Genomic DNA, 24,397 nt, shown 5'->3' with positions numbered 1-24,397 from the left:
GCCGTTATGACCCAATTTCACATCGACAGAGACAAGGTGGATGAGGTAATATCTTTTATTGGACCAATTTGTGTTGGTGAGAGAGAGACACGGTGTAAGATTGAAAGTTTGTCTCTCTCACCAATAGAAATTGGTCCAATAAAAGATATTACCTCACCTACCTTGTTTCTCCAATATCCTGGGACTGACATGGCTACAACAACAATTCATATTTCACATCTACAGCATTTTATAATTGTCATTTTCTCTATTTAAAAAATTATTTTAGTGCTTATTAGCCAAATCATAAGCGATGTCAAGCATCTGTAACTCTCATTGATATAAAATGGGAGATGTTCAGAAGCTTTCAGGATTTGCTCCTATGGAAGATGCTAAACTGATGAAAACTGAAGTCCTGTGTTTCCAGAGCAGAGATAGCTGAGGTAGTAGCAAAGCCAGCTTCCCCACAAGTATCCTGCAAAAGTTCAACCATGTCCTGGAAAGGTCGTTCAGTTTCCCTTGCCAATTCAGTTCTAGATTGGTGAACCCCTTTCAGCTAGCACTGGTCATGGTGATTTTTTGTGCTACTGACGCCCCTCCATTAGATATGGAATTAAAAATAACTTTTTATTTTAGTTGGCCATTACCTGCCACTTTAACATTCCAACATTTGTACTGTATTGTGGCAAGTTCACACCATCTCGTATTGCATGGTGGGGTTGAACTAGCTTGAGCATAGTGTAAAGTTATTAGCAGGCACTTGTGTTTAAGAAAAGGTTTTGTGTATTACTAACACTCCAGGTTTATGACCAATGAGTTTTCAAAAATGGAGATGCAAGATTGAAACATACAGGTTTTTTTTAAAATCACCAAAAAAAAAAAAAAAAAAAAAAGACTGCGTGGGCAAATCAGGTACTTGTGTACAAATGGCTAGTTAGCTTCCACACTAGCTGTGTCCATATACATTTAACTGAATTGGGTGCACAAATGCAATAACTGCAGAGAGAATAGTGTGTGCTATTGTACTATTTTGCATAAAAAACTCTCTTCCATTTTAAAAAAAAGACAATATAGTGTTTTATTTACAAAAAGCAAAATGTATTTATAAAATGAACTGAATGCTCCAAATAACTTTGTAAATATTTTTCAAATTTAAACACTAGAAATATCTTGTCTTACCCTTGTATTACCCTGTTATGTATATAACAGTGGACAATTGTACAACTACGGGCTGTAAGGAAATTTGGCTAGAGAAACTCTGCAGGATGGTGTATTTACTTCTCCATTTCTGAAAGGTAGCAGTGAAAATTCACAGGTGCTGCCTGTCCAGATGTTTGTTGCATTTGACCATTGTAATTTGCACTAGAATATACTGTGTTGCTATAATAGCTGTAAAGAGGATAGCTATTATAGTCCATATTCTACATATGGGCTCCCGTATTGATGGTAAGCATATTTCCTACTCAGATTAGATTTTTTTCCCCTTATTTGCTTAGGGCAACAAAAGTTCAAGTTGAATTTTAGATCTAATAGAGTGTATTTGCAGGTCAGGGTTGACTTATAATAAATTTGTTCTAAGAATCAGACAAAGGAAAAAACCCTGAATTTTGAACAAAGAGTTTCCCTTTCTCTTTATCATTTCTAGGGAGCGAACATACCACTGGTGTCAGAGCTTGGCATTGACGATATCCATTTTGATGACTTTTCACTCGATGTGGATGCCATGATTACTGCAGCTCTCCGGATGTTCATGGAGCTTGGAATGGTTCAGAAATTTAAAATTGACTATGAGGTAACCATCTGCTCTATAAAGATATCTGCCACTTTGTCTTGGCAGTGCTATGCCCATTTGTACACATTTAGTAGCCCTGATACAATTTGTACTTTTCATTTCAGACATTGTGTAGGTGGCTTTTGACAGTTAGGAAGAATTATCGAATGGTTCTGTATCACAACTGGAGGCATGCTTTCAATGTGTGCCAGCTAATGTTTGCAATGTTAACTGTAAGTATTCCACAAAGGGACAGGCCTCATAAGAGCTTTTATCATCACATTGTCTTATGCGTCTAAACATCTTTTCCAACATTTGTTTTTTCGTTATTATTTATTTTATAGCAATGTATAAGAAATCAGAGTATCCTAATTGTGGGAACACAATTTTGGCAACATTTTATAGAGTTTTAGCAACAGTGATATCACAGGCACATTAAAATGACTAATAATTAACAGATGACAATCTTGGAGTTGGGAGCTTACTAGAGATTTTGATCTTACCATGTCTTCCTTTTTTTAAATCTTTGATTTTGCATTTATTTCTGCATGTGAAAATGAAGGTCATAAAAACCTGAGAGTGTAGAATCCTATCAGCAGAGTTATTTGGTGTGATGATACTTATCAGCTACTTCCCTAGCTTCAGCTAAATAGATATACAAGATATTGCCTTATACACCATTTAAAAATGGGTTTCCTTAGAGAGGATCCAAATAGATTCTGCAGCCTCTGCATATTGTTTTCTGGTATTCATCAAAGATATCCATCAAAGGGTCTAACATTCTCTCTGCATATAAAGTACTCCTAATGATGCCCATTGTCCCCGTCCCCCACCACCCCCCCAAACCACCAAATGCCTCACCGCCGGAGCTGGGTCGGGGAGAGCTGCACTGGCAGCTGCGGGAAGCCCGGGTCCTTCCACCTGCCCGGGGGAGAGGGGAGGTGCTGGGACACTGGGTGGGAGGTTGCTCAGGCCCCCCTCCCAGGACAGGTAGAGGGTCCGTCACGGCTTCCCACAGCTGCCAGTGCAGCTCTCCCTGACCTGGCTCCAGCAGGGAAGCGGGGCGGCTCAGAGCCGCAGCCTGGCCATGGTAAGAGCCAGCCAGGTAAAGGCGGGCAGATGTGGGGAGCTGTGGCAGACCCTCCACCTGCCCTGGGTGGGGGTCCCGAGCAACCCCCAGGCAGCTCCACAGGTCTCTCCACCACACAGACCAGTGTGGAGCCCAGCCGGGGAGCTGTGGGGAGCCGCGGCGAACTCTCCACCTGCTGCGGTGTGTGTAGGGGGGGGCTGAGAGCTCCCCGCCCAGCCGAGGGCAGGTGGAGGGTCTGCGACTCCGCACAGGCTCCCCACAGCTGCTCACATGGCTCTCATCGACCGGGCTCCGTCAGGGGGAGATGCCTCGGAACCTCAGCCCGGCCCCCCAGCACAGAGCCCTGCAAATCCACAGATATCTGCGATTGTCCGCAAAAATTATCTGCAGATCATGGATCGGATACAGATACACATTTCTGTAGCCGCGCAGGGCTCTAGAGAGAAGGATTATAGCTCTAGTTATTTTTCTGTATTGCTCTCCTTTTAAACTACAGATGGCCTAAAGTCAAAATCGCAAATCTCTTCATTTCAGGAGAATACAGTTTGAATTCCTGGATCCAAACTTGCTCTTAAGATTTGTGGTTAGAACCAAAACTGGAAGGGGCTTACTTTCTGGTTGAGATTCATCTGAAACCTTGGTAAGAACAGCTGTTTGAGAGATTTCAGCCCTTGATAGTGGAAAGTTTTGAGAACAGATGCAAGATCCCTACTGTTCAAGGCAGTAGAAACTGATCCACCATGAGATTTGCACTGTTTGAAGCTAAAATTTAACAGGTTGTGGGATTTAACTCCCAAAACTGAACGTGAACCCTATTCAGCCTCAAACTCGAGTGTAAATCTAATCTGGATCCAAACACAGCCTCATTGGTTTATCTTGAGCCTTAAGAGAAGGTCCTGCAGCATAGTGTTTGTGGAAACATTTCCTGATATGTAGTTTGAGAGACGACTATGAAAAGTTGTTCATGTTTAAACCTTTTAACCCTTTAAGTGCCTTGGGGTATAAAGGGTGAATAGCTTTAAAGATTTGCCTTAGGCACATGGCACAACTCACATTATAAGCCATACCCATAGCTAGAGAGTTGTCCTCATAACTAGTTTCATTTATCATTTTCCAAAGGTTTGTCTGTCCCTAGCATACATCTATCCAAAACAATAAGCATGTGAGATGCTGCACATATCTTGGCAAAACAACCTGTGTTCACTCCATGAATATTTGCATTTGAAATTGTAAATCTTCACATTTACAAACCTATTCTGGGGCAAAATTGTTGTTGTTTGTGGCAACAAACACAGCTCTCTGCAGAAAAAGTGATAAATGTCTATCTGTTGGGCAAAACTGATTTTTCCACAGTGAATGACAATTTTACTGCTTCTTTTCTTATCAAAAATGAAAAGAAACTGAATTTTTTTAAGCTTTCTCCCCACAAACTTGTGAACTTTTTTCCCTAGTTCTGCTGTTTTTAAATTTGTTTTTTAACAAAGCCATCATTTGGGAAGCAATACTCAAATATTATTGAGCAAATAATACAATAACTGGGGTGTCAAAGTGACTTGCTTTATCCATCTGGATTCAGATTAATCACGGAAAAAATCAAACCTAAAGTGTCTAGGTTGGATACTTGCAAATTGGTGCACGTAAAAGCCCAGGCCACTGTTGAAAATGCTGGCCTGTTTACTTTCCCAAGGTCATAACAGGAAGCCTGTGACTGACGTGGGCAGAAAGAGAACCCAAGAGTTCTGAATCACTGCCCTGTGGCTCAGCCACAACAGCATCCATCCCTTTGGATCAAGGGCCATGCATAGAAGTTTCATCTATATCTTTTCTACTTGAAATTTTTTTCATGGCAAATGTGAGCTACCATAAATTGATGGTGGGCTACCGTATGTTTCTTTGTATGGCTATGCCATATGCTGATTTATTCACTTTTGTGTTAATGAGATCTCTGTTGTACAATGTTAACATGCTTACATCTCCTCAAGACACTGTAGGAGGAACTTCTATAAATCAGTTGGGAGTTGACAGGCTCCCTCCATCCAAATATTTGCAGAAGAATAAGTAAAAGAACTGGATGGAACATACTGGAATGGCAGAATTCTGAGAGTGAAATCTGACATGAAATACATGGTATGTAAAAGTAGATTAGTCAGGCACCAGAGAGAAATCTGCCAATCCAAGAATTAATACATCTCCATTTTGGAGAATCCTGGTCTTATTCATGGAAATTAGCAAGCAAGGGCTTTGCTGGAAACCAGGTGCATCTCAAAGATTGTGTACTTGTTTTCTAAAGGGAGAGGGAGGGCATGTGAGTATTACTGCTTTTCAAGACTCCTACCACCTGCCAGTCTATAAAACATTTGCATCAATGATGTTGCTACTGGCAATATTGTCAGAGGAGGCTGCATAACCTGTCCTGTAAATGGATCAGATTGGGCCTGATCCAGTGCCCACTGAAGTCTTGCCATTGACTTCAATGAACATTGGATCAGGTCCTTAGCACTTTACATGTTCATACACATGCTGCACAAATATGATCTAATGCATCCCCACAACACTCCGTTAAGATAGGTAAGTATTAATATCCCTGTTACACAGATGTGCAAAGTGAGGCACAAAAATAAATACAGCCAGAATTAGTGGGGAGAAAGGCCTAAAGAGGAAAGAGAATGGCAGTTGCTCTTAGTATTCTTATAGCTGGAGAGAAGTTGTTCAGATAAATAGAATTAAAATGGTTTCTACGGGCAAATCTACAAGGACACTTTTCTGTATCTGAAATGTTGTGGCATTAGACACAGTGTATGAACCTTATGCTAAACTTCACAACCAAGTTGATAATATACAGGCAAGTAGTAATTTTTCAAATGTTATAAGGTAAGAAAGGACAACAAGATGCCAGACAAGCCACTGATACATGCCTGAGAAGTAAAACCAAAGCCAGGCTAACTGCTTAATCATTTGATATTGGACTGAATTAAATTCTGTGTATTTCTATCAGATGCTACCAGTTTGTGTGCACCTTTTCCTCAGCAAGTGCCACAAATGTCGTTTATAATATAAACTGTCCTCTGGGTGGTGCTCTAATGCCAAGTTTCCAATATACTGCTTTTTTGTGGGGGGAAAAATATTCCATCCTACCAGGTAGCTTCTTTTCATCTAGAGATGACTAAATTGGCACGAGGTGTGGGGGTGAGGAATATAGATCTTGCTTTCTTCAAAGATTTGACATCAGGTCCATTAGGCCTAAATCTTCACTTGCTTTGAGAGTAGTTCTCAGAACCTAACTTCAGAATCCTCTCAAACATTGTGTAAGATAAATATATCAACCCAACCCATCTACATTTTTCAAACCATCCTCATCATGGTCAATCTGAAAAATCCAAGAATAACTGTGCAACTGATTGTAAGCAAACTGCTAAACAAGTGGTGCAATGGGATTGTGTTTACAGTGAGTTTGCGCCAGCTTTGATGTTGATTTCACTGAGAACAGGATTGGGTGCCTCAATTTGGCTAGGGAGGAAGGTTAGTCTTGTGCATAAGGTACCAGACTGGGATCAGTTTGTGGTTCTGGCAAAGGTTCTCTGTGTAACCATAGGCAAGTCACTTAATTTCTCTGTGTCTCCATTTCCCCGTTTCTAAAATGGGAAAAATAATTCCCTACCTCTCAAGGGTTGTGAGAGGATAAATTCATGATTATATGCTGAGGTACTATACAAGCAGATGTATAGGAGAGTATGTTGTCTTCCAAAAAACGTTCAGGGTTGTCTGTGCCAATATGCCAGAAACATTGTTGATTGACGCATAAATGTTTTAACTACATTAAAAAAAAAAGTAATATCAGTACCTATCAGGATCACGTCAATTTAGCTAATTTTCTATATTATAAAAAAGGGTCAAAAGGAAGATTATGCCAGACTCTGAAGATAGTGACTTTGAAATGATCTTGAAGGCTTGCTTGACTTTTAAAGATATTTATATTTTCAAAAATAAAGGTCAGATTCAAAGGGACAGAGGTCAAATAATACTTTAGTGGTATGTCAATTATGATTAGTCTCTGTTATCCTGTTTCTCAAGACTACGGGTAGTTTTTCTCTTGAAATCAGTATTCCTGCATTGAATGGTTGTCTCATTAACTTGCTCTATAGCTGTGGTAATTTTTAGATAATTATGTTGCCTGCTGTCCATCACAGCCTTATTATATAAACCTTCATATAACTATATCTGAGCTTACCAGAAGAAATTGTATGATTTCCCCTCTACCTGAAAGCTTACATAGCGGCTTATAGAATATTAGAATTTTACAAAACTCACTGGTAGCAGAGTGAAAAAGCACATGTGCATGCGTGCGCACACACACACACAATTTATGATGGTGCTTCCAGTGGTGCTGAACAAGGGAAATGCCGTTCAACACTAATGACAAAATACCACAGCGCACACATTTACAACCCCGGACACTGCTCTATGTTTCTTTAAATGAAGATGTGATGCAGATTTAAAATCCATATTTGTGATGCCAGCAATCTGAATGTCTGAGACAGGCTGAACAGTTTATTATTAATTCAAACTGGGGACAATAGGGAGGGTTTCACAGACTGCAGATTGTGCACATCATATTTCAGTGGGATTTGGGCACCTAACTCGTAGGTTCCTTTGAAAATCCAAGCCTTAATTGTTTATAGAGGTCCTACCTTTAATCTGAAGGTGTTCCTAATTATGAACTGGTAGTTGAATAAAATACATAAAATTTACATGTTAAATGTCCAAAGGTGCTTCCAGGTAAATTCTTACTTCTAGATTTCTGTGGCAAGAGGTTCTCTAAGGGTATGTCTAAATGGCAATTAAAAACCCAGGGCTGGCCCATGTCAGCCTACTTGATCTTGCAGGGCTGGGGCTAAGGTGCTGTTTAATTGCGGTGTAGATGTTCAGGCTCAAGCTGGAGTCCAGACTCCAGGACCCAGCGGGGTGGGAGGATCCCAGAGCTCAGGCCTGAACCTGAACATCTACACTGCAATTAAACAGTCACTTAGCCCAAGCTCCGTGAGCCCCAGTCAACTGGCACAGGCCAACCAAAGGGCAGCTAATTGTAGTGCAGTCATACCCTATGGGTTCCTGTACTACAATCATTTACTCCCCTCTCTAACCCCTCCAAAACTACCATGGAAATCAGTGCTATTGGCAAAAATCAATCAAGAGAGCTATGGTCTTTCTGCATCAATGATATAATGTGATAATGCTAAGAATGAACTGAACAGATCTTATGGTCTATAGTGTCTATTTTAGAGAGTTCTCAGGTAAGCTCAGGTGGTCTCTAAGTACCCAGTCCTGCTGAGGTTAGTGGCAAAATTCAAGTTGATTTAAATAGAAATAGGATTGAGTCCTAACTATATGGGACATAAACCCACTGCAGCCCCAAATGGATTGAACCACTTGAAATTAATAGGAGTTTTAAATGGGCAAAGAATACGGAATAGAACGTAAAAGTATAAAAATGAGAGCATGCTGCAGTTTGTTACCTTCTGGTTTAAATTTTCATCTTGGTTAACACACCATTGTACTGACTGTAAATGTTTGTTAACAGACTTGTCATAACAATACAGTTAGTATGCCAGTCAGACATCAATGTCTTAAAGACCATCTTAAATAAAGCTGTGTCTCAATGTTGTACACATTATAATTTCCAATTAAAAAAATTACCAAAAAAAGAAGGGTTAAAATTCTGGCTACTAAATAAGGGAAAGATTCAGCCATCTTTACAAATGCAAAAGTGTGATAGATTTCAGTGGCAGTTTTTCCTAAATAATTACTGTATATTGCATCCAAATTACTTTCAACACTGGAGAGAAGGTAGCTTTCAAATACAGTTTTAAAAAAGAAAAATTAAAACCAATAATTTCACTTCTTCTATATGTTTAATGACATATATTTTTGCTTCCTTCCTGGCTGAACCGTAGGAAAACTATAGGGCCAGTCCTGCAACGCACATGTGGAGGAGTGGACTCCAAGCTAGAACACCTCCTTGTGGCCGGGCCTGACATAGCAGGCTCTTCTTCCCTACTGCCCCACTGCCTACGGTCCCACTGTGGTCTGCCTCTTCTCATGACTCAGCCCTCTGGCCAAGTCACATTTAGTCCCTCCTTCCAGAGTAAACAAAGAGTCCAATAAGCTAAACTCAAAAAACATACAGAATTCTTTATCCTTTCCCAGGCTCTGTAAGGCTGTCCTCCCGCTCTTGTGTGGCGCATACCTCTCAGAGTTTTTCCCCTAGGGCTACAAATTCAGCAGTCTTTCTCCCACTCATGGCAGGGTGTTTCCTCACTTCCTTCCGCAGTGGCCAGTAAAGGAACCCAGACCCTCCCTCTCCTCTGAATTTCAGTCCAGGGACCCTGTAGCACATAGCTACAGTCTGCTCCCTGAAGCCTTGTCTACGCTACCAGGGTAAGTCGACCTAAGTTACGCTACTCCAGCTACGTGAATAACGTAGATGGAGTCGACACAGCTTAGGTCGACTTACCGCAGTGTCTTCACTGCGCTGCGTCGACGGGAGAACATCTCCCATATACTTCCCTTACTCTTCTCGGGGAGCTGGAGTACTGGGGTCAACCAGAGACCATCGATTTAGCAGGTTTTCACTAGACCCGCTAAATCGACACCCGCTGCATTGCAGCAGCGTCGATCTCCCCATAGTGAAGACCAGCCTTTAGACTCCTCACTGCCTCCTGGGACTTCTTTCTACCTTAGTCTTCCTTCAGGCCCTTTTCCACAGTTTCTTCCAGGGCTTACTGCACACCTACTTCTTCATGCCCTTCCTTCACTCTCTAGCAACTAGAGAGGTAGTGCAGAGTTCTGGGCCCCTCTATCCCTGCAGCCTCTCTCTGACCTTGGCTTCCTCCCTTTATGCCAGTGGTGGGCAACCTGCCACACACACCCTTTCAGGGTAATCCACTGGCGGGACGCAAAACAGTGTTTACATTGACTGTCTGCAGGCATGGCCGCCCACAGCTCCCAGTGGCCGCGGTTCGCCGTTCCCGGCCAGTGGTAGCTGCAGGAAGCACTTCATGCTCACCATCCAGCTCCTTCCCCATCTTAGCTTCATCTTAATCTGGCCAGGCCCAGGTGCAACCAGGTGCCTTAGCTTGGGGGGGTGGAATAGCTCAGTGGTTTGAGCATTGGCCTTTTAAACCCAGGGTTGTGAGTTCAATCCTTGAGGGGATCTGGGGCAAAGATTGGTCCTGCTAGTGAAGGCAGGGGGCTGGACTCAATGACCTTTCAAGGTCCCTTCCAGTTCTATGAGATTGGTATATCTCCAATTATTACTTATTACCTACCTCCAGTTAGCCAGTGCAGGGTGCATACCTATCATACCACACTGTTGTGTTTCTAACTCATGAATACTCCCATTGACATCAGTGAGATACTCATGAATGTGGCATGAGAACAGGTCATAGGATCAGGCCCTAACTTAGTAACCTTCATCTGACACACCCTTCATCAATATTTATTTTAAAAAGTAAAATGAAAGAAAAGTAAAGCAACAGATAATTAAAGTCGCATCCAGTGTGCTAATAACAAAACACATAAAAGTGGGGCAAGGTGTAATGCGATTCATTTCCTCACATGAAAGAATGACCTCCATAACTCACGTTAAGCTCTGCCACTCATGAGTTATGGGTCATTCCTGTTCTGGAGAAAATAAATTCTATTACACGTAAATTTAAAAAGTGGGGGACACAGCCACTCTCTGTCTTCCTGCATTATGTGCAAAGCAGACATCCTACTACCATAATACTGTTTTTAAATTAAATGTTTTTATTAAGTGAAATATCCTATTTATGTATTCCATGACAAGATTTCTGATTAAATAAAAAGTTGAATTTATTCTTGAGCTATTGCTACTGTTAGTAAATTGCTTAATCTGTACTCCTGCATTTATGATGCAGGCTGAATCCTTGAATTCAATCAAACCCTGTGTTAAGCTGAGGACCATTTATTACGGCATCAGAATTCCATTATAAAACTCCAATTTTCAGTGGTTTATTACTCAACCATGGACAGTTTCTTTGGACTGTAACTTGGCACATCACATTGCCAGGTCACTAGTTATTTTATTTATACTTTTTTTGTTGTTGTTATTCTTTGTTGTAGGAGAGTAATCTTAAAAAAAATAAGACAGTATTTTTCAGATGCTTCCTCTGCTCTTGTAACTATGTTATTGAAATGAAATTTTAAAGGCAATTTATCTACAATTCAGGAGCCACCATTTAATAACAGTCAAGTTATTCCATCTATGGATGCTTCATGTGTAGAATCTTCTTTGGCATTTAGACCAGCCTTTTTGAAATGTAGACAGAGTCCAATCCTGTAGGGTGCAGAGCACCCACTGGAAGGTACTGGGCATCTGCAACTCCCACTGAAATGAATGGGAGTTGAAAGCACTTAGTATCCTGAAGGATAAGGCTCTTCATGTGACATTGGCACAGCAGGCCAAGAAAGCTGATGGCTTATCATATCAGTGATACATGATTTAAGATTTACTAAAGTAGGATTTACGGTCTATAGAGTCAATACTCTGCAAAGTAAAGTTCTCAACAGGTCTTACTGTAATGTGCTAGTGTCTAAAGATAGATATACATAAGAACGGCCTTACTGGGTCAGACCAAAGATCCATCTAGCCCAGTATCCTGTCTGCTGACAGTGGCCAGTGCCAGGTGCCCCAAAGGGAATGAACAGAACAGGTAATCATCAAGTGATCCATTCCCTGTCACTCATTCCCAGCTTGTGGCAAACAGAGGCTAGGGACACCAACCCTGCCCATCCTGGCTAATAGCCATTGATGGACCTATCCTCCATGAATTTATCTAGTTTTTTTGAACCCTGTTATAGTCTTGGCCTTCACAACATCCTCTGGCAAGGAGTTCCACAGGTTGACTGTGTATTGTGTGAAGAAATACTTCCTTTTATTTGTTTTAAACCTGCGGCCTATTAATTTGGTGACCCCTAGTTCTTGTGTTATGAGAAGGAGTAAACAACACTTCCTTATCTATGTTCTCTACACCAGTCATGATTTTATAGACCTTAATCATATCACCCCTTAGCCGTCTCTTTTCCAAGCTGAAAAGTCCCAGTCTTATCAATCTCTCCTCATACGTTCCATATCCCTAATAATTTTTATTGTCCTTTTCTGAACCTTTTCCAATTCCAATACATCTTTTTTGAGATGGGGCAACCACATCTGCACACAGTATTCAAGATGTAGGTGTACCATGGATTTATATAGCGGCAACTTGGTATTTTCTGTCCTATTATCTATCCCTTTCTTAATTATTCCCAGCATTCTATTTGCTTTTTTGACTGCCGCTGCACATTGAGTGGATGTTTTCAGAGAACTATCCATAATAACTCCAAGATCTCTTTCTTGAGTGGTAACAGCTAATTTAGACCCCATCATTTTATATGTATAGCTGGGATTATGCTTTCCAGTGTGCTTTACTTTGCATTTATCAACATTAATTCGGCACATGGGTGAAGGGCATTAGAGACCCAAATGGCACTGAAATATTGTGTGGGGGGAAACTGAACTCCCTTGGGCTCCTTTGAATCCTCAGAGACATGGGTTGACTTCCCTTATTGTAACTGTGAGGCAGATGCTATCACATAGCCACCTTTTCCCTCCACACTACCTCTTACTGCACTTGCAATTGGTTTTGCACCTCTCCTCACTTAGCAGCAGCAAAACCCACTCAAACACATTTTGTCACTCATGCATGCTCTTTTATGATGGGAAGAGCTATACCTTCCCTGCCTCTTCTCTTTCCAGTTGATCCCAGTTCAGATGCATATTTCCTTTGTGGCTCTGACACTGACTCCCCACACTTCTTGCAGATGTTCTTCAGCCACCATTAGTTTCCCCCTCCATGGTCAGTATGTGAGTTTTTGTTATTTCACTGGTTTGAGAGGAAAGCCTGCCATGCTGACTTGCTGCTCCCCTCATTACTAGCTGCCACTGACCTAGACACAATTTGCTATTTGTATTGTGTGATTAGTCATTTCAGTCACATGCGATTTTTTGTTTGTTCCCCAATTGGCTGATTCCTTAGTGGACACAACTCTGCTTTTGGCCTTATTAGCAAATTTTTCTATTTTACATACCATATTCTCAATAAAATCATTTGCATAATGCATCTTCCCGACAAAGGTCAACTGCTGAAATCAATATCTGGTCTTCTCCAGTGCCAACCTCTTTTGAGCTGGAGAAATTCACAGTGATAATTGCTTATTTCCCTTCTCGGAGATACTCTGCTATCCATCAAACTATTTTGCATTCTGTGGAGCTGATTGTGCAGAAGTGCTGAGCATCTGCAACTCCCATGGACTTCATGGGACTGCAACTCCCATGGACTTAAATTTGTTGGTGCTCAGCACTACTGAAAGTCAGGCCCCATATAATGACTTCCTATCTTAGCCTGTCATTTTTGGTATCAACATTACCATATGCTTTTTCAAAATCTGAGGACCAAATTATTTCTCTTAGGGACACAGGCTCCGAGAGAATGGAGTAGTACAGAATGCAACATGTGTGATTTGAGGTATCTGAAGACATTGTGCCTGCACAGGGCAGAAGCAGGCATAATATCTCCAAGAGTGCTGTGGGGGAGCAAATTCATAAGAGAGTCCTGCTGTATCTTTAGGAAAAGGATATCATGCAGTCCTTCTAGCATAGCTCTTCAAAGCACAGTGGTCTGCCAAGGGCACACCCAACAACCCAGGCAAACCCCTTCTGGGAAATTTAGCATGATCAGCAATGCTAATACCTCCTCCCCTGTTCTCAGGCTGCTCAGGCAGACAAACTACTGCATGGCTACCTCCTTGCAGGGGAATTCTAGTGTCAGACAGGGTTTCCTGCATCATCACCTCTTCTCTTCACACCAGCATATTTGGGACAGGACTTAATTGGTGCCAATGGTGCATTATAACTCATGAATCTAAGTATTGTCCCAGACACTGAGAGTTCAAATCCAACCCAAGACAGAAATTGGAAGTTAAAAAAAAAAAATACAACAGCACATGTGAGCTAAGGTGGCCATGATTTGGCCTAAAGTACATTCTGTAGTTCTCATATGTACCATTTCAGTTTTATCGCTGAAGAATTCCAATGCTTTATTTAAGAAAAATCTCCTCTCAAACTCATGCAGGGTATTTCTAGTAGAATTATGCTATTCAAGGTGTTTCCACCTAAAATCATGGAACGTTGTTTCTAATCCCCTTTTTGTGATGAACAAAACAGTCTGACTGCTTTAGTATTTGCATAGCTGATATTTAGCTTCTCTCTTTTAAGCTTCCCTTGATTTAGCTTGTAAGTTGTCTCCAACAATGTACAACAAATATAGCACCTCAGGATCTAAGAAGTCTCTGTCTACTTAACAGCAATTTTAAAACGGAACAGATTTTGTTTCATGTTTTTCACATATGGAAATTCAACTTCTCATCTTAGTATATAAGGATTGTTTTTATTTTCAGCTCTTTTCCCACTGCACCTTCCGGGTACTGGGGAAGAGAGTATTAAAAATGTGACAGAGATAAAAATAGATCACTACAAGGACATTATCTATTTCACTAACCATCTAGCATAAAGCAGTGAACATAATATGACAATAAAGCATTTATCTTGTCCTTATTTAAAGGATGGTGGTTTCAAAACAAAGATGACTGTTACTCAATGGACTAACATTATCTATCCTTCCTGCTTCTGATAGTTATTTTTTCTGTTCTCAGACGGCAGGATTTCAGGAGATTCTGACTGAAATTGAAATTTTAGCTTTGATTGTGGGATGTTTATGTCATGACCTTGACCACAGGGGAACCAACAATGCCTTCCAAGCCAAGTAAGTTTTCCAATTCTTATTACTTTAATTTGTTTCCCTTCCATATCAGAGCAAAAGGTGACAGGGGATAAAGAATGAAGCATTAATTTCAGGGCTCCTAGGCCAAGGCCAAATATTCCTGTGCTTACATGTAATGAGGGACTATCCATCTTTATAATTCCCTATTCTTTTTGGTAATTGCTGACTTGCCCTTTGTGTCATGCTCTTGATTTGGGTTGCCCCTTGTGAACTAACACCTAGTATAAAATGTGATGCCAAACACTGATGATCCCTCCAGTCAGAGTATCTGCCAGATAGAGACCTGCCGACACTGAGTATGAGAAGCATTGCAAATGCCAATCTCTCTTTGGCTGGTATGTTGGAATCACTGTGAAACTTTTTCCAGTTATTTAATACATTTAAATAAAAGCAGATAAAACTGAAGCCTTGTGTCCACAAAAGGATGACATTCACTCCACCTGCATAAAGCCAAAGTTTTCAATCTTTGGCATGTGGAATGGTTGCCACCAACCTAAAAGTGTGGGGTGGGGATCTGTGCAATCTGATGTGGCAGTTATTCCAGCCTAACTCCACCACACCAGCTGTGCAGAGTACTAGGGCCACTAGTTCCATATAAACACAGATATGTGGCTTCTCTCCTGGCCTAGCTCCAGTAAGACTATGGGGCTGGCTTGGAGACCTCTGGCATGGTGCATAGGGTGTGTGAAGGCACCTCTGTGAGGCCAGCTGGTTGATGGATATGCTGTTGAGCTTGTGTGTTAGACTTTCTATTCAGATTCTTATCTGTTAAGTGGAGTCTTGCACCTGCTGTACAGATCCCAGTGAATTTCACTCTAAAAGGAAATCTAGTTTAGGGGTCCTGGGCCTGATACTGCAACCCTTACTTACACAGTTATGCTCTACTGCCGCAAGCAGTCCCCTCCTCCACGCGAGTGCTGGTAGAGGCAGTTTAGTGTAGTGGGGGAGGGAGGGTTTACTCCCTTTCTTTTTACCTGTGGTGATAAGGAGGTTCCTTTGATCAAAGGGCATCTCTCTCCTTTCCCACCCCCACCCCTGCCATCCATGTTTGGAAGGGGGCAGGAAATCTCCCATTGCTACATCTCAGCTGAGCTCTGCAATGGAGTTGTCAGAGAGATGTCTAATCCAGGACCTATACTGTTTCATTGGCTCTCTGCAATAAAGGAAACGTGACCATCTGCAGATAACCGGAATCCAAAAAAGATGGGTTTTGTGGTCCTTGGGCTGCAGCATGGTTTTGTGGCTCTGCTCTTCTGCTAGTCCTGTGGACCAAAGGAAGAGGTGGCCAACTCCACAGCTATTTGAAAGCCAGAGAGCTGTTGTGCTAATTTATTCCCCCTTGACACATTTTTGTGCTAAAAAGGAGCATGTGTGCCACAGTGTGTAGTGTACATTGGCTGTTTTGTTTCTTAGGGCAAACGGCCACATTACACTCCACCCATGTTGATGTTTCTGATGCACCCACTTAGCATTTCCTTAAGCTGCTGTTTCCTCAACTGCTGCTCACTCACAATGAAACAATGACAATGTCTGGCTTGTCACTTGCCAAGGCAAGAAAAATCAATTGCACTGCTCAAGAGACAGGACTGCTGGTGCAAAGGTTACAAAGTATCACCAGCTGCTTTATGCTGCTGGAGTCTTGATGGGAAGCAGAAAAAAGGGAAATCTGTGTAAGACAAATGGGAAAACTTTGCTGATTGATGTTCATGTTCCTAATTCACAAAGATAAGACTTGTGTAGGATTTAAATCTCTATAGACTCAGACTCTGATTAACCTAACCATTTCTCTATTGGAATGTTTATTGGAATGTAATATTTCCCTTGGGAAGTTTGAAATAGAGGATTTCAGCACTTGAATGCTGTCACTTCCAGTACAACTGACAACTGAGTACAAAGAAGATACTGTCTTTTTCTAATGCCATAAAGAAATTATTGAAGACATTTAAGAGAAGACATGACACACAGATAAAATATCCCTGAAAACAGAAATTGTACCTCTCATAACAGCAGCTGTGATTTATTCTTCCAAGCTTACTTATAAAGTTGAGCATCATATTTTCCTGTTTTATCTTAGTGCCGATTACCAGTGTTTTGTGTGATGAAAGATCAAGAGGTATATGATGAGAGCAACATCACAGTTCTCTGAAATTGCTCTGTTAGTACACCTCAGCACTGTTTTCTCTAGGGATGATGTTTCCCACTTATCCTCCTCTCTATTACAGCTGGCCTTGATGATTAAATATCAGTATGGTACAGCTTTGTAGTATATGCTCTTAGGAGATGCCTGCTATTCGTTTCTAGCATAATCTCTTATACTCATTTCTTTGGAAAGAAAACCCATCTTGTCGCTTTAGGCTGGGTCCCAGAAGTGAAATACTGGTGAACATTAATCTACTCTGACAGTCCAATCCCACTCCCCTCCACCTTCCAACAATTCTCAATTTAATAATTACATTTCATAGTTTTTCTTCCTTTAAAGTTTCAGCTTAGAACTTTTAAACTGTATGCTACATATTTTGCAAACCATGATTAGAAATATATTCTAAGAATGTTAGACTTTTATGGTTTCAGCATCTGTTTTTGCTTCCTCTTTCTCCTTAGTATTTTTTAAATCACTCTGATGTTGCCCACTGCAGGCTCTTTTACAGCAGAGTTTTGCAAATGCCTGCTATATACCATTGTTATTATATGTACTAGGGACTGGCTTGGTACAAAGGTAGAGGAAAAGGCAATCCCTACCCCACTACATATATTACATGTCTGTGACTGTGTGTGTGTATATAATAAAATACACCCCTGCAGTATGTGAAACATATACAAAACGTCACCTAATTTGGAATGAAACTAGTCTTACTCTTGTTATTACAGACCGTGATAAAGCACCATCACTTAGCTTTTCAAAAGCACCTCACCCAAAATGTCTGTATTGCTCAGGAGGAATCTTTAGCTGGTCAGAGCAGACTTAACAGGGTCCAGAACCTGCAGGTCTATAATATTAATTGGGTCTAGCCATAGGTTAGTACAGGGATCGGCAACCTTTGGCACATCCCTCAGCCCACGCCACTTCCCGCAGCCCCCGTTGGCCTGGAACAGCAATCCGTGGCCAGTGAGAGCTGCAATCAGCTGAACCTGCGGATGCTGCAGGTAAACAAACCATCCCGGCCCACCAGAGGATTTCCCTGATGGGCTGCGTGCCAAAGATTGCCGATTCCTGGATTAATACATTGAGCTATGGACTTCCATCTCTGCATTTCCATACACCATATTGGAGAGTGTTTGGGTGAAGACATCACTTAAAATGTGTTTGGTAAGAGGGTAGCCGCTAATTGCTAATGTCCCTTGTTCTGTTTCAGGAGTGGATCAGCTTTGGCTCAACTTTATGGAACTTCTGCAACTTTGGAGCACCATCATTTTAATCATGCTGTCATGATTCTTCAAAGCGAGGTACCAGACTAGCTGGATTATTACTTTCACTGTAGGGTAGGGGGCTGTTTCACCTTCAGGGAAACACACCCCATGCCCAAACTCCTTTAATGGCCCTTTCCTCCGGGCAGCGTTTATTGACTACCACAAAGCTCTCACACAACACAACATAAAACAATTTAACTGCAGCTGCTGACTATTTTCCCCTGAGACTCTCCCTGCCTCATTCAGCCAGGGGAAAAGGACACACTTCCCCTGTATCCCCCTTGGATCATTCGTCTTCCTTATGTATATCCTTCTCAGCCATTTGATAGCCAAGGAACTCTAAATCCTTTCCCAGCTAATGTGTTTACCTTGTCACACTCACCTTCTATTGTAAAAATAAAGTTTAAAGCATTAAACCTGCCTTCCTTTTATGGGCAACCACAATATGCACAGTATGCTTGGAGTGCTTAGTTTTGTATTTTCAGTAACTGCTTTTGGGTTTATTACATGTACTATAGTAACACCCAAAGTGTGCTGGGAGCTTCCACATGTATGGGGAGGTATAGTCCCTGCCCTGAAGAGCTTACTTTTTAATTGTACACACGATGTGACAAACTAGTCGTGTAACAATAAGTGGGGGAAACAGGCAGACACTGGTTACAAAAATAAATCAATCATATAGGTACTAAGTTGGGCACTTGACTTTTTACAGAATATCTTCATCAAAAGAACAACGCAAGCCATAGCTTCAAAATGGGGGACAGTATCTTGGAAAGCAGTGACGCTGAAAATGATTTAGGGGTTAATAATAGCCAAACATGAGCTCCCAGAGCAATGCTGGAGCAACAAGGCTAATCCAACCCAAGGATGCATAAACAGGGGAGGAGTGAATAGGAATGGGAAGGTGATTTTACCTCTGTACATGGCATCGGTGAGACCAAGCCCAGAATACTGGTTACAGTTCTGGTGTCTACATTTTTAAAATGATGTAGAAAAAAAATGGAGAGAGTGCAGAGAAGAGCCACAAAAATGAATTGAGGGCTGGAAAAAAAAAAAAAGACATACTGAGAGATTTAGGGCTTATCTACACTTAAAATGCTGCAGCTGGGCTACTGTAGCACTGCAGCCAACGGGAGGGTTTCTCCCCGAGAGGCAGTAGCTATGTTGACAGTAGAAGCCCTCCTTTCGACATAGCACTGTCTACACTGGGAGGTAGGTCAGCATAAATGACCAGCCCTGAGCAACATAATTATACCAAAATAAAGTTACTAGAGTAGAACAAGCCTAAGAGTTCAATCTGTTTAGTTTATCAAAAATGAGTTTGGAGGGAGACCTGATAAGTGCCTTGATAGGGAAAAATACCAGGTACTAATGGGCTCTTTCACCTAGTGGAGAAAGGCATAACAAGAACCAATGGCTGGAAGCTGAAGCCAGACAAAAATCAAATTAGAAACAAGCCACAATTTTTTATTTTATTTTATAAGGAAGATGATTAATCATTGGAACATACTACTGAGGGAAGTGGTGGATTCTCCATCTCTTGATATCTTCAGATCAATTCTGGGTGCCTTTCTGGAAAATGTGTTTTAGTGGAACAAAAGTTATTGGGCTCAGAACAGGAGGGCTTGTGTTCTACAGGAGGTCAGATTAAATGATTTAATGGTCCCTGCTGGCCTCAAAAAAATCCCCACAAATCTACGAAAAACTTCTTCCCTCCCTGGACAGTTTTCCCTTACCCAATTTACTCCTTCTCTTTCATCATCCAAACATCATCTGTCCTGGAAACTCCATCCAATTCACCCTGCTATGATTTTAAGCCCTACATTCTGTGTGTTGTTACTTGTCTGGATAAAAAATTCACAGATGGAACCAAACGCTCTCCAACTGGGAATAGAGACAAATCCAGATCCTCTGCTTTTGCAAGTAGATATAACTCCATTGAGGTCAATGGAGCTATGCAAATTTGCACCAAGTATCTGGACCTCTCACTCTAGTGGGCTGAAATTAGATTACACCCTGTATGTTAGTGTTTAATATTCTAGTCTATCTGTGTTTTCTAGGGGGGGAAATGTCATAGCATATTGTATTATTTCTTTAGATTTCTATCAGCATGAACAAAAAAAAGGTGCCTGTATTTGGTCTAGGCACCTTTGACACAAGTGCTCATGGGTTTTGTGCTGTGGTGATGTTGCCTTATACATTATGAAATAGTTCAGCAAGCAATAAAGCCTTGAATATAGTGGTATAGCCCTTTGTTAGCTGTTTATTATATAATATTGCAGATCTACTAGTAAGTAATTCTATGCTGTGATTATCTGCTGTTTTTTGAACACATACAGGTTTGAGCTTTTCTTTGTACATCATACCTAAGTTGCAGTCTATAACTAAATGTCTTCTAGAATTCCCCCCACCTTCCCAACACATAGGTGAAAGGAAATCTTTTACAATCTTTTACAATCTTGAACAAAAAAAAGGTGCCTGTATTTGGTCTAGGCACCTTTGACACAAGTGCTCATGGGTTTTGTGCTGTGGTGATGTTGCCTTATACATTATGAAATAGTTCAGCAAGCAATAAAGCCTTGAATATAGTGGTATAGCCCTTTGTTAGCTGTTTATTATATAATATTGCAGATCTACTAGTAAGTAATTCTATGCTGTGATTATCTGCTGTTTTTTGAACACATACAGGTTTGAGCTTTTCTTTGTACATCATACCTAAGTTGCAGTCTATAACTAAATGTCTTCTAGAATTCCCCCCACCTTCCCAACACATAGGTGAAAGGAAATCTTTTACAAGATTAAGGTCACTAGAGGAAGAAAAGATGCCCCTTATCTATGGAAAGCTCTTGTTTTCTTTATAGTGTTCTAATCTTCTTCCTAAGCACTAGATGGCAGTGCACATTGGATATGAAAATTATACTGCAGTCACCTATCAAAATTAGATTCAGTTACCAAAAACATCATTATATCAAAGGGTAGGAAGCAATATCGAAGTGTGATGTTAATATGTGAATGTAATCATATGTGATTGACTTTACAAAGTCCAGTATTAGATTAAAGTTCAATCAAATTCAATTGCAAATTTCATTCAGTTTGTATTCTCTGGATAAATGATGGGCTCTGTGTTCCTCCTTATTTGACATGTCTCTAACTATAAACTGTTAGTATTATGTTCCATTCCCAAAGCAGCAACATTAAATAATTTGTTCCCTTTCATTCTGGCTGTAAAACATTTTCCAGAATCATAAGCATTCACCGTCCTTTAAAAGTGCCTTCTTACAGGGCCCACAAGGTCTAGGGCTCTACAAACGTAGCTTCTCCTCAGACTGAGTTACTAAAGCCAGTACGTACGATGAGATAGTGGAAAATAGTCAGGGTGAGTGGAGAGCCTGTATTTTGAATGAAAAACTGATTGAGTGTCTTTGACTGCTCTAACAGCAGCTTGCATGCCTTTGAGCAGCAACATAGATAAATCTGTTGGCAGCACAACTGAAAAGCCACAAAGCACAGCTCCAAAAACATTTGCTAAAAGGGAAAGATTGAGATGTATCCATAGTTTTTCCTCCATAAACTGGGTCTGTGCAGAGTCAGACCAAAGAATAAATCTTTTTTCAAGAGGCTGTAATTAGCACAGTTAGGAAACACAGCCCAGCTTCTTGAATACAGTGACGAGCACTTCCTGTCCTAATGTAATCTCAGTAGCATTAACTTTATTATTTTATCACGGTTTTACCATGATTCGGAAAAAACTTCTGTGTAGCAAAATGGGGCAGATTACAGGGTTAGAAATCTTTTAAAAATCTATAATGATTATTAGTCCTTTACCTTCTCTCTCTCTTTCATTACAGGGTCACAACATCTTTGCTAACTTGTCCTCCAAGGAGTACAGTGACCTTATGCAGCTTCTGAAGCAGTCAATATTGGCAACAGATCTCACTCTGTATTTTGAGTAGGTATTGGCATTGTTTATATTTGACAAATGAAAATCCAAATAACATTGTCTAATGACCCTGGAAGCACCAATGGGGTACGTAATAGATGAAGTTAGTGGTTAATTATGGTTGGAGATATTTAGTCTCTCATTTATTTTATCTTAGGCTAATGGAAGTTTCTCATAGGCCCAAATGAGTTTCATTTTGATATTCAGCAAAAGCCAAACTTGAAGCAATTGCAGTAGAAAGTCATAGCCCAATCTTGTATTTCCTCAACACAGGATTCCCAAAGGAGACTTTCATGTGTGAAGAGTGCAGGATTGTTTCTGTGGGCCAAAACTACAAAGAGATTGTACATTTTTAGCCCATTTTGAATTTCTGGGCACATCCCCAATGGTGTTATCATTTGTGCCCAAAAAAGGGCAAAAAAGCTGTATTTAGTTACACCAGCTGAGCATCTGGCCCTGTAAATCAAAGTAGCTCCACTGAAGACAAAATGTGATGATTTATATCAACTGAGGATCCAACCTGCAAAGTTTAACTGAATCATGCATGACTGGAGGTGTCCCACAAATGCAGTTACTTCATGTTCCCTCTTAGTTTTCCTATCACACCTCCAAGTAGTCAAAGCAAGATGAGTTCTTCCATTTTCTTGGCACTGTAATTAGTTTAAAACAAAAAAACCCCAACACCACCACCCAGGAGCTTGAAACTGAGTAAACAAATGTGTAATAGGCTTATGGAGTCATAGGTGCAGTTGTTGGCATCTCAGTTTTACATTTCCTGAGCATCACACCTCCTCCTCCAAAGTGTGTCAGTCAGAATCCCACTTGCTGGCATGCACTTGGGGAATTTACTGGGAGAAGTACAATAGCGTGTGCTATTGTAGCTTATCTCCTGCCCAGGCACAACACTGTTCCATCCTGACGAATTTCAGTGCATTAGAAAATAGCTTGTTGTCCATTAGCACCATACTTGCACTCCACTAGGTGGCATTTACATATTGATTTTTGAGTTTGTATGGAGGGGGATATGGATTTTTCCTTCCTCGTTCCTGAGTGCTGATGGCTTTATGCGAAATCAAGTTTCCAAAGAACTTCAGGCAAAATCTTTTCCTCGTCTAGGTCTGTTAATCTATATTAAAAATATGCCATACCATTGGGCACCGATTGGAATGGGGCAAACAAAGCTTGCTCTGACTGCTCATTGTGTTATTTTAATACTGCATTAAGAGCTCACCTGCTGCTAATCCTGGCCATCTCTCAGAGTTCACTGCTTTCTTTTCTCCCCCATGGTAGCCTACATCACCTAAAGACTTTTCATAGACAAATTGAGGCATCTGCCTTTCAAAACAACATTTTTGCTAAAATAGCTTAAGACAAGAATTACTTCAAGATGTTCTTTTAGCAAAGGTAACATACACAGTGCGCCCTGACCAGGAGAAAGCTGCTTTCACAGCTACTACCTCACACTTTCTGGTCCTTCCAGTCTAGTAAGTTGTCTGTGCAGACTGCTACTGATTTTGATGGATAATATGACAATGGAAATTGCCAGTGACTTAGGACAGTGATGTTTGGGACCATAATGAGCACTCTGTATGCCGCGCTCCCCCTCCCCCCCAAGTCCTAGCACAAGTAGCTAGTGGTCCAAAAATGGTTGGCAGTCACTGGTAAGGGGGTGCGGGCAGGTTGGCTGAGGGGGGGGGGGGATGCTGCTGCTAAATTTTTTCACAGTTTCTGAGCAGACTCCACCAGCAGGATCCTGGGGAGCCCCTGGAAGAGCATCAGGCTCGCTCTCAGCAAGAATTCCCAGGAGAGGGGAGGCAGTTGCTGCTCTTCTCTGGGGGGATAAATCCCCACCTGAGCACAGCAGCCCTTTCCCCCTCCTGACACCAGAAGGGGTGAATCTGACTCAGACTGTGAGATCAAGTTTCCTTTTGTATATCAACATACTGATGTCAAACAACATGCAGTAACTGAGGTTCAAGAATATTCATTCCTGGGTTTTATTGTTGACATTGATGTGCTGAATAAGTCCGAACATTTTCAAAAACCTAAGGCCTTGACTTGAATTTCTGCAAATAAAAAAGACCTCTTTTTTCCTCAGTACTATCACATATTAAGACAAATCCAGCTTCTATTGTGCCGTTTGTGCTAATAGAACTACTCATACTATTCTATGCTAATTGTACGATTTACTCTAAGTGTGTTTGAAAACCACTACCACATGAGCTTTCTGACCGTACATGCATTTAAAAGCCAAATTATGCAAACTGATTCTTTTGGGCAAGCACATTCTTGCTTCAATGACAATCTCAGTT

General features: G+C 41.0%; 1 protein-coding gene across 4 annotated transcripts in view; it reads left to right on the top strand.

The window, feature by feature from the left end:
• The window catches only part of PDE11A (phosphodiesterase 11A), a 269,591-nt gene that overhangs the window by 160,613 nt on the left and 84,581 nt on the right, over positions 1–24,397 (top strand). For all 4 annotated transcript variants that reach the window (XM_045033135.1, XM_045033136.1, XM_045033137.1 and 1 more), the window contains exons 11-15: positions 1,625–1,771; positions 1,876–1,983; positions 14,610–14,719; positions 18,091–18,181; positions 21,994–22,094. In XM_045033135.1, the coding sequence (XP_044889070.1) occupies positions 1,625–1,771; positions 1,876–1,983; positions 14,610–14,719; positions 18,091–18,181; positions 21,994–22,094 (557 nt within the window). The remainder of the gene's footprint in view (positions 1–1,624; positions 1,772–1,875; positions 1,984–14,609; positions 14,720–18,090; positions 18,182–21,993; positions 22,095–24,397) is intronic.

The sequence above is a fragment of the Mauremys mutica genome, chromosome 10 (assembly GCF_020497125.1).
Source record: "Mauremys mutica isolate MM-2020 ecotype Southern chromosome 10, ASM2049712v1, whole genome shotgun sequence".
Classification (NCBI taxonomy): domain Eukaryota; kingdom Metazoa; phylum Chordata; order Testudines; family Geoemydidae; genus Mauremys; species Mauremys mutica.
Note: the sequence above shows the minus strand (reverse complement) of the source record. Positions and strands in the feature narration are given on the sequence as shown.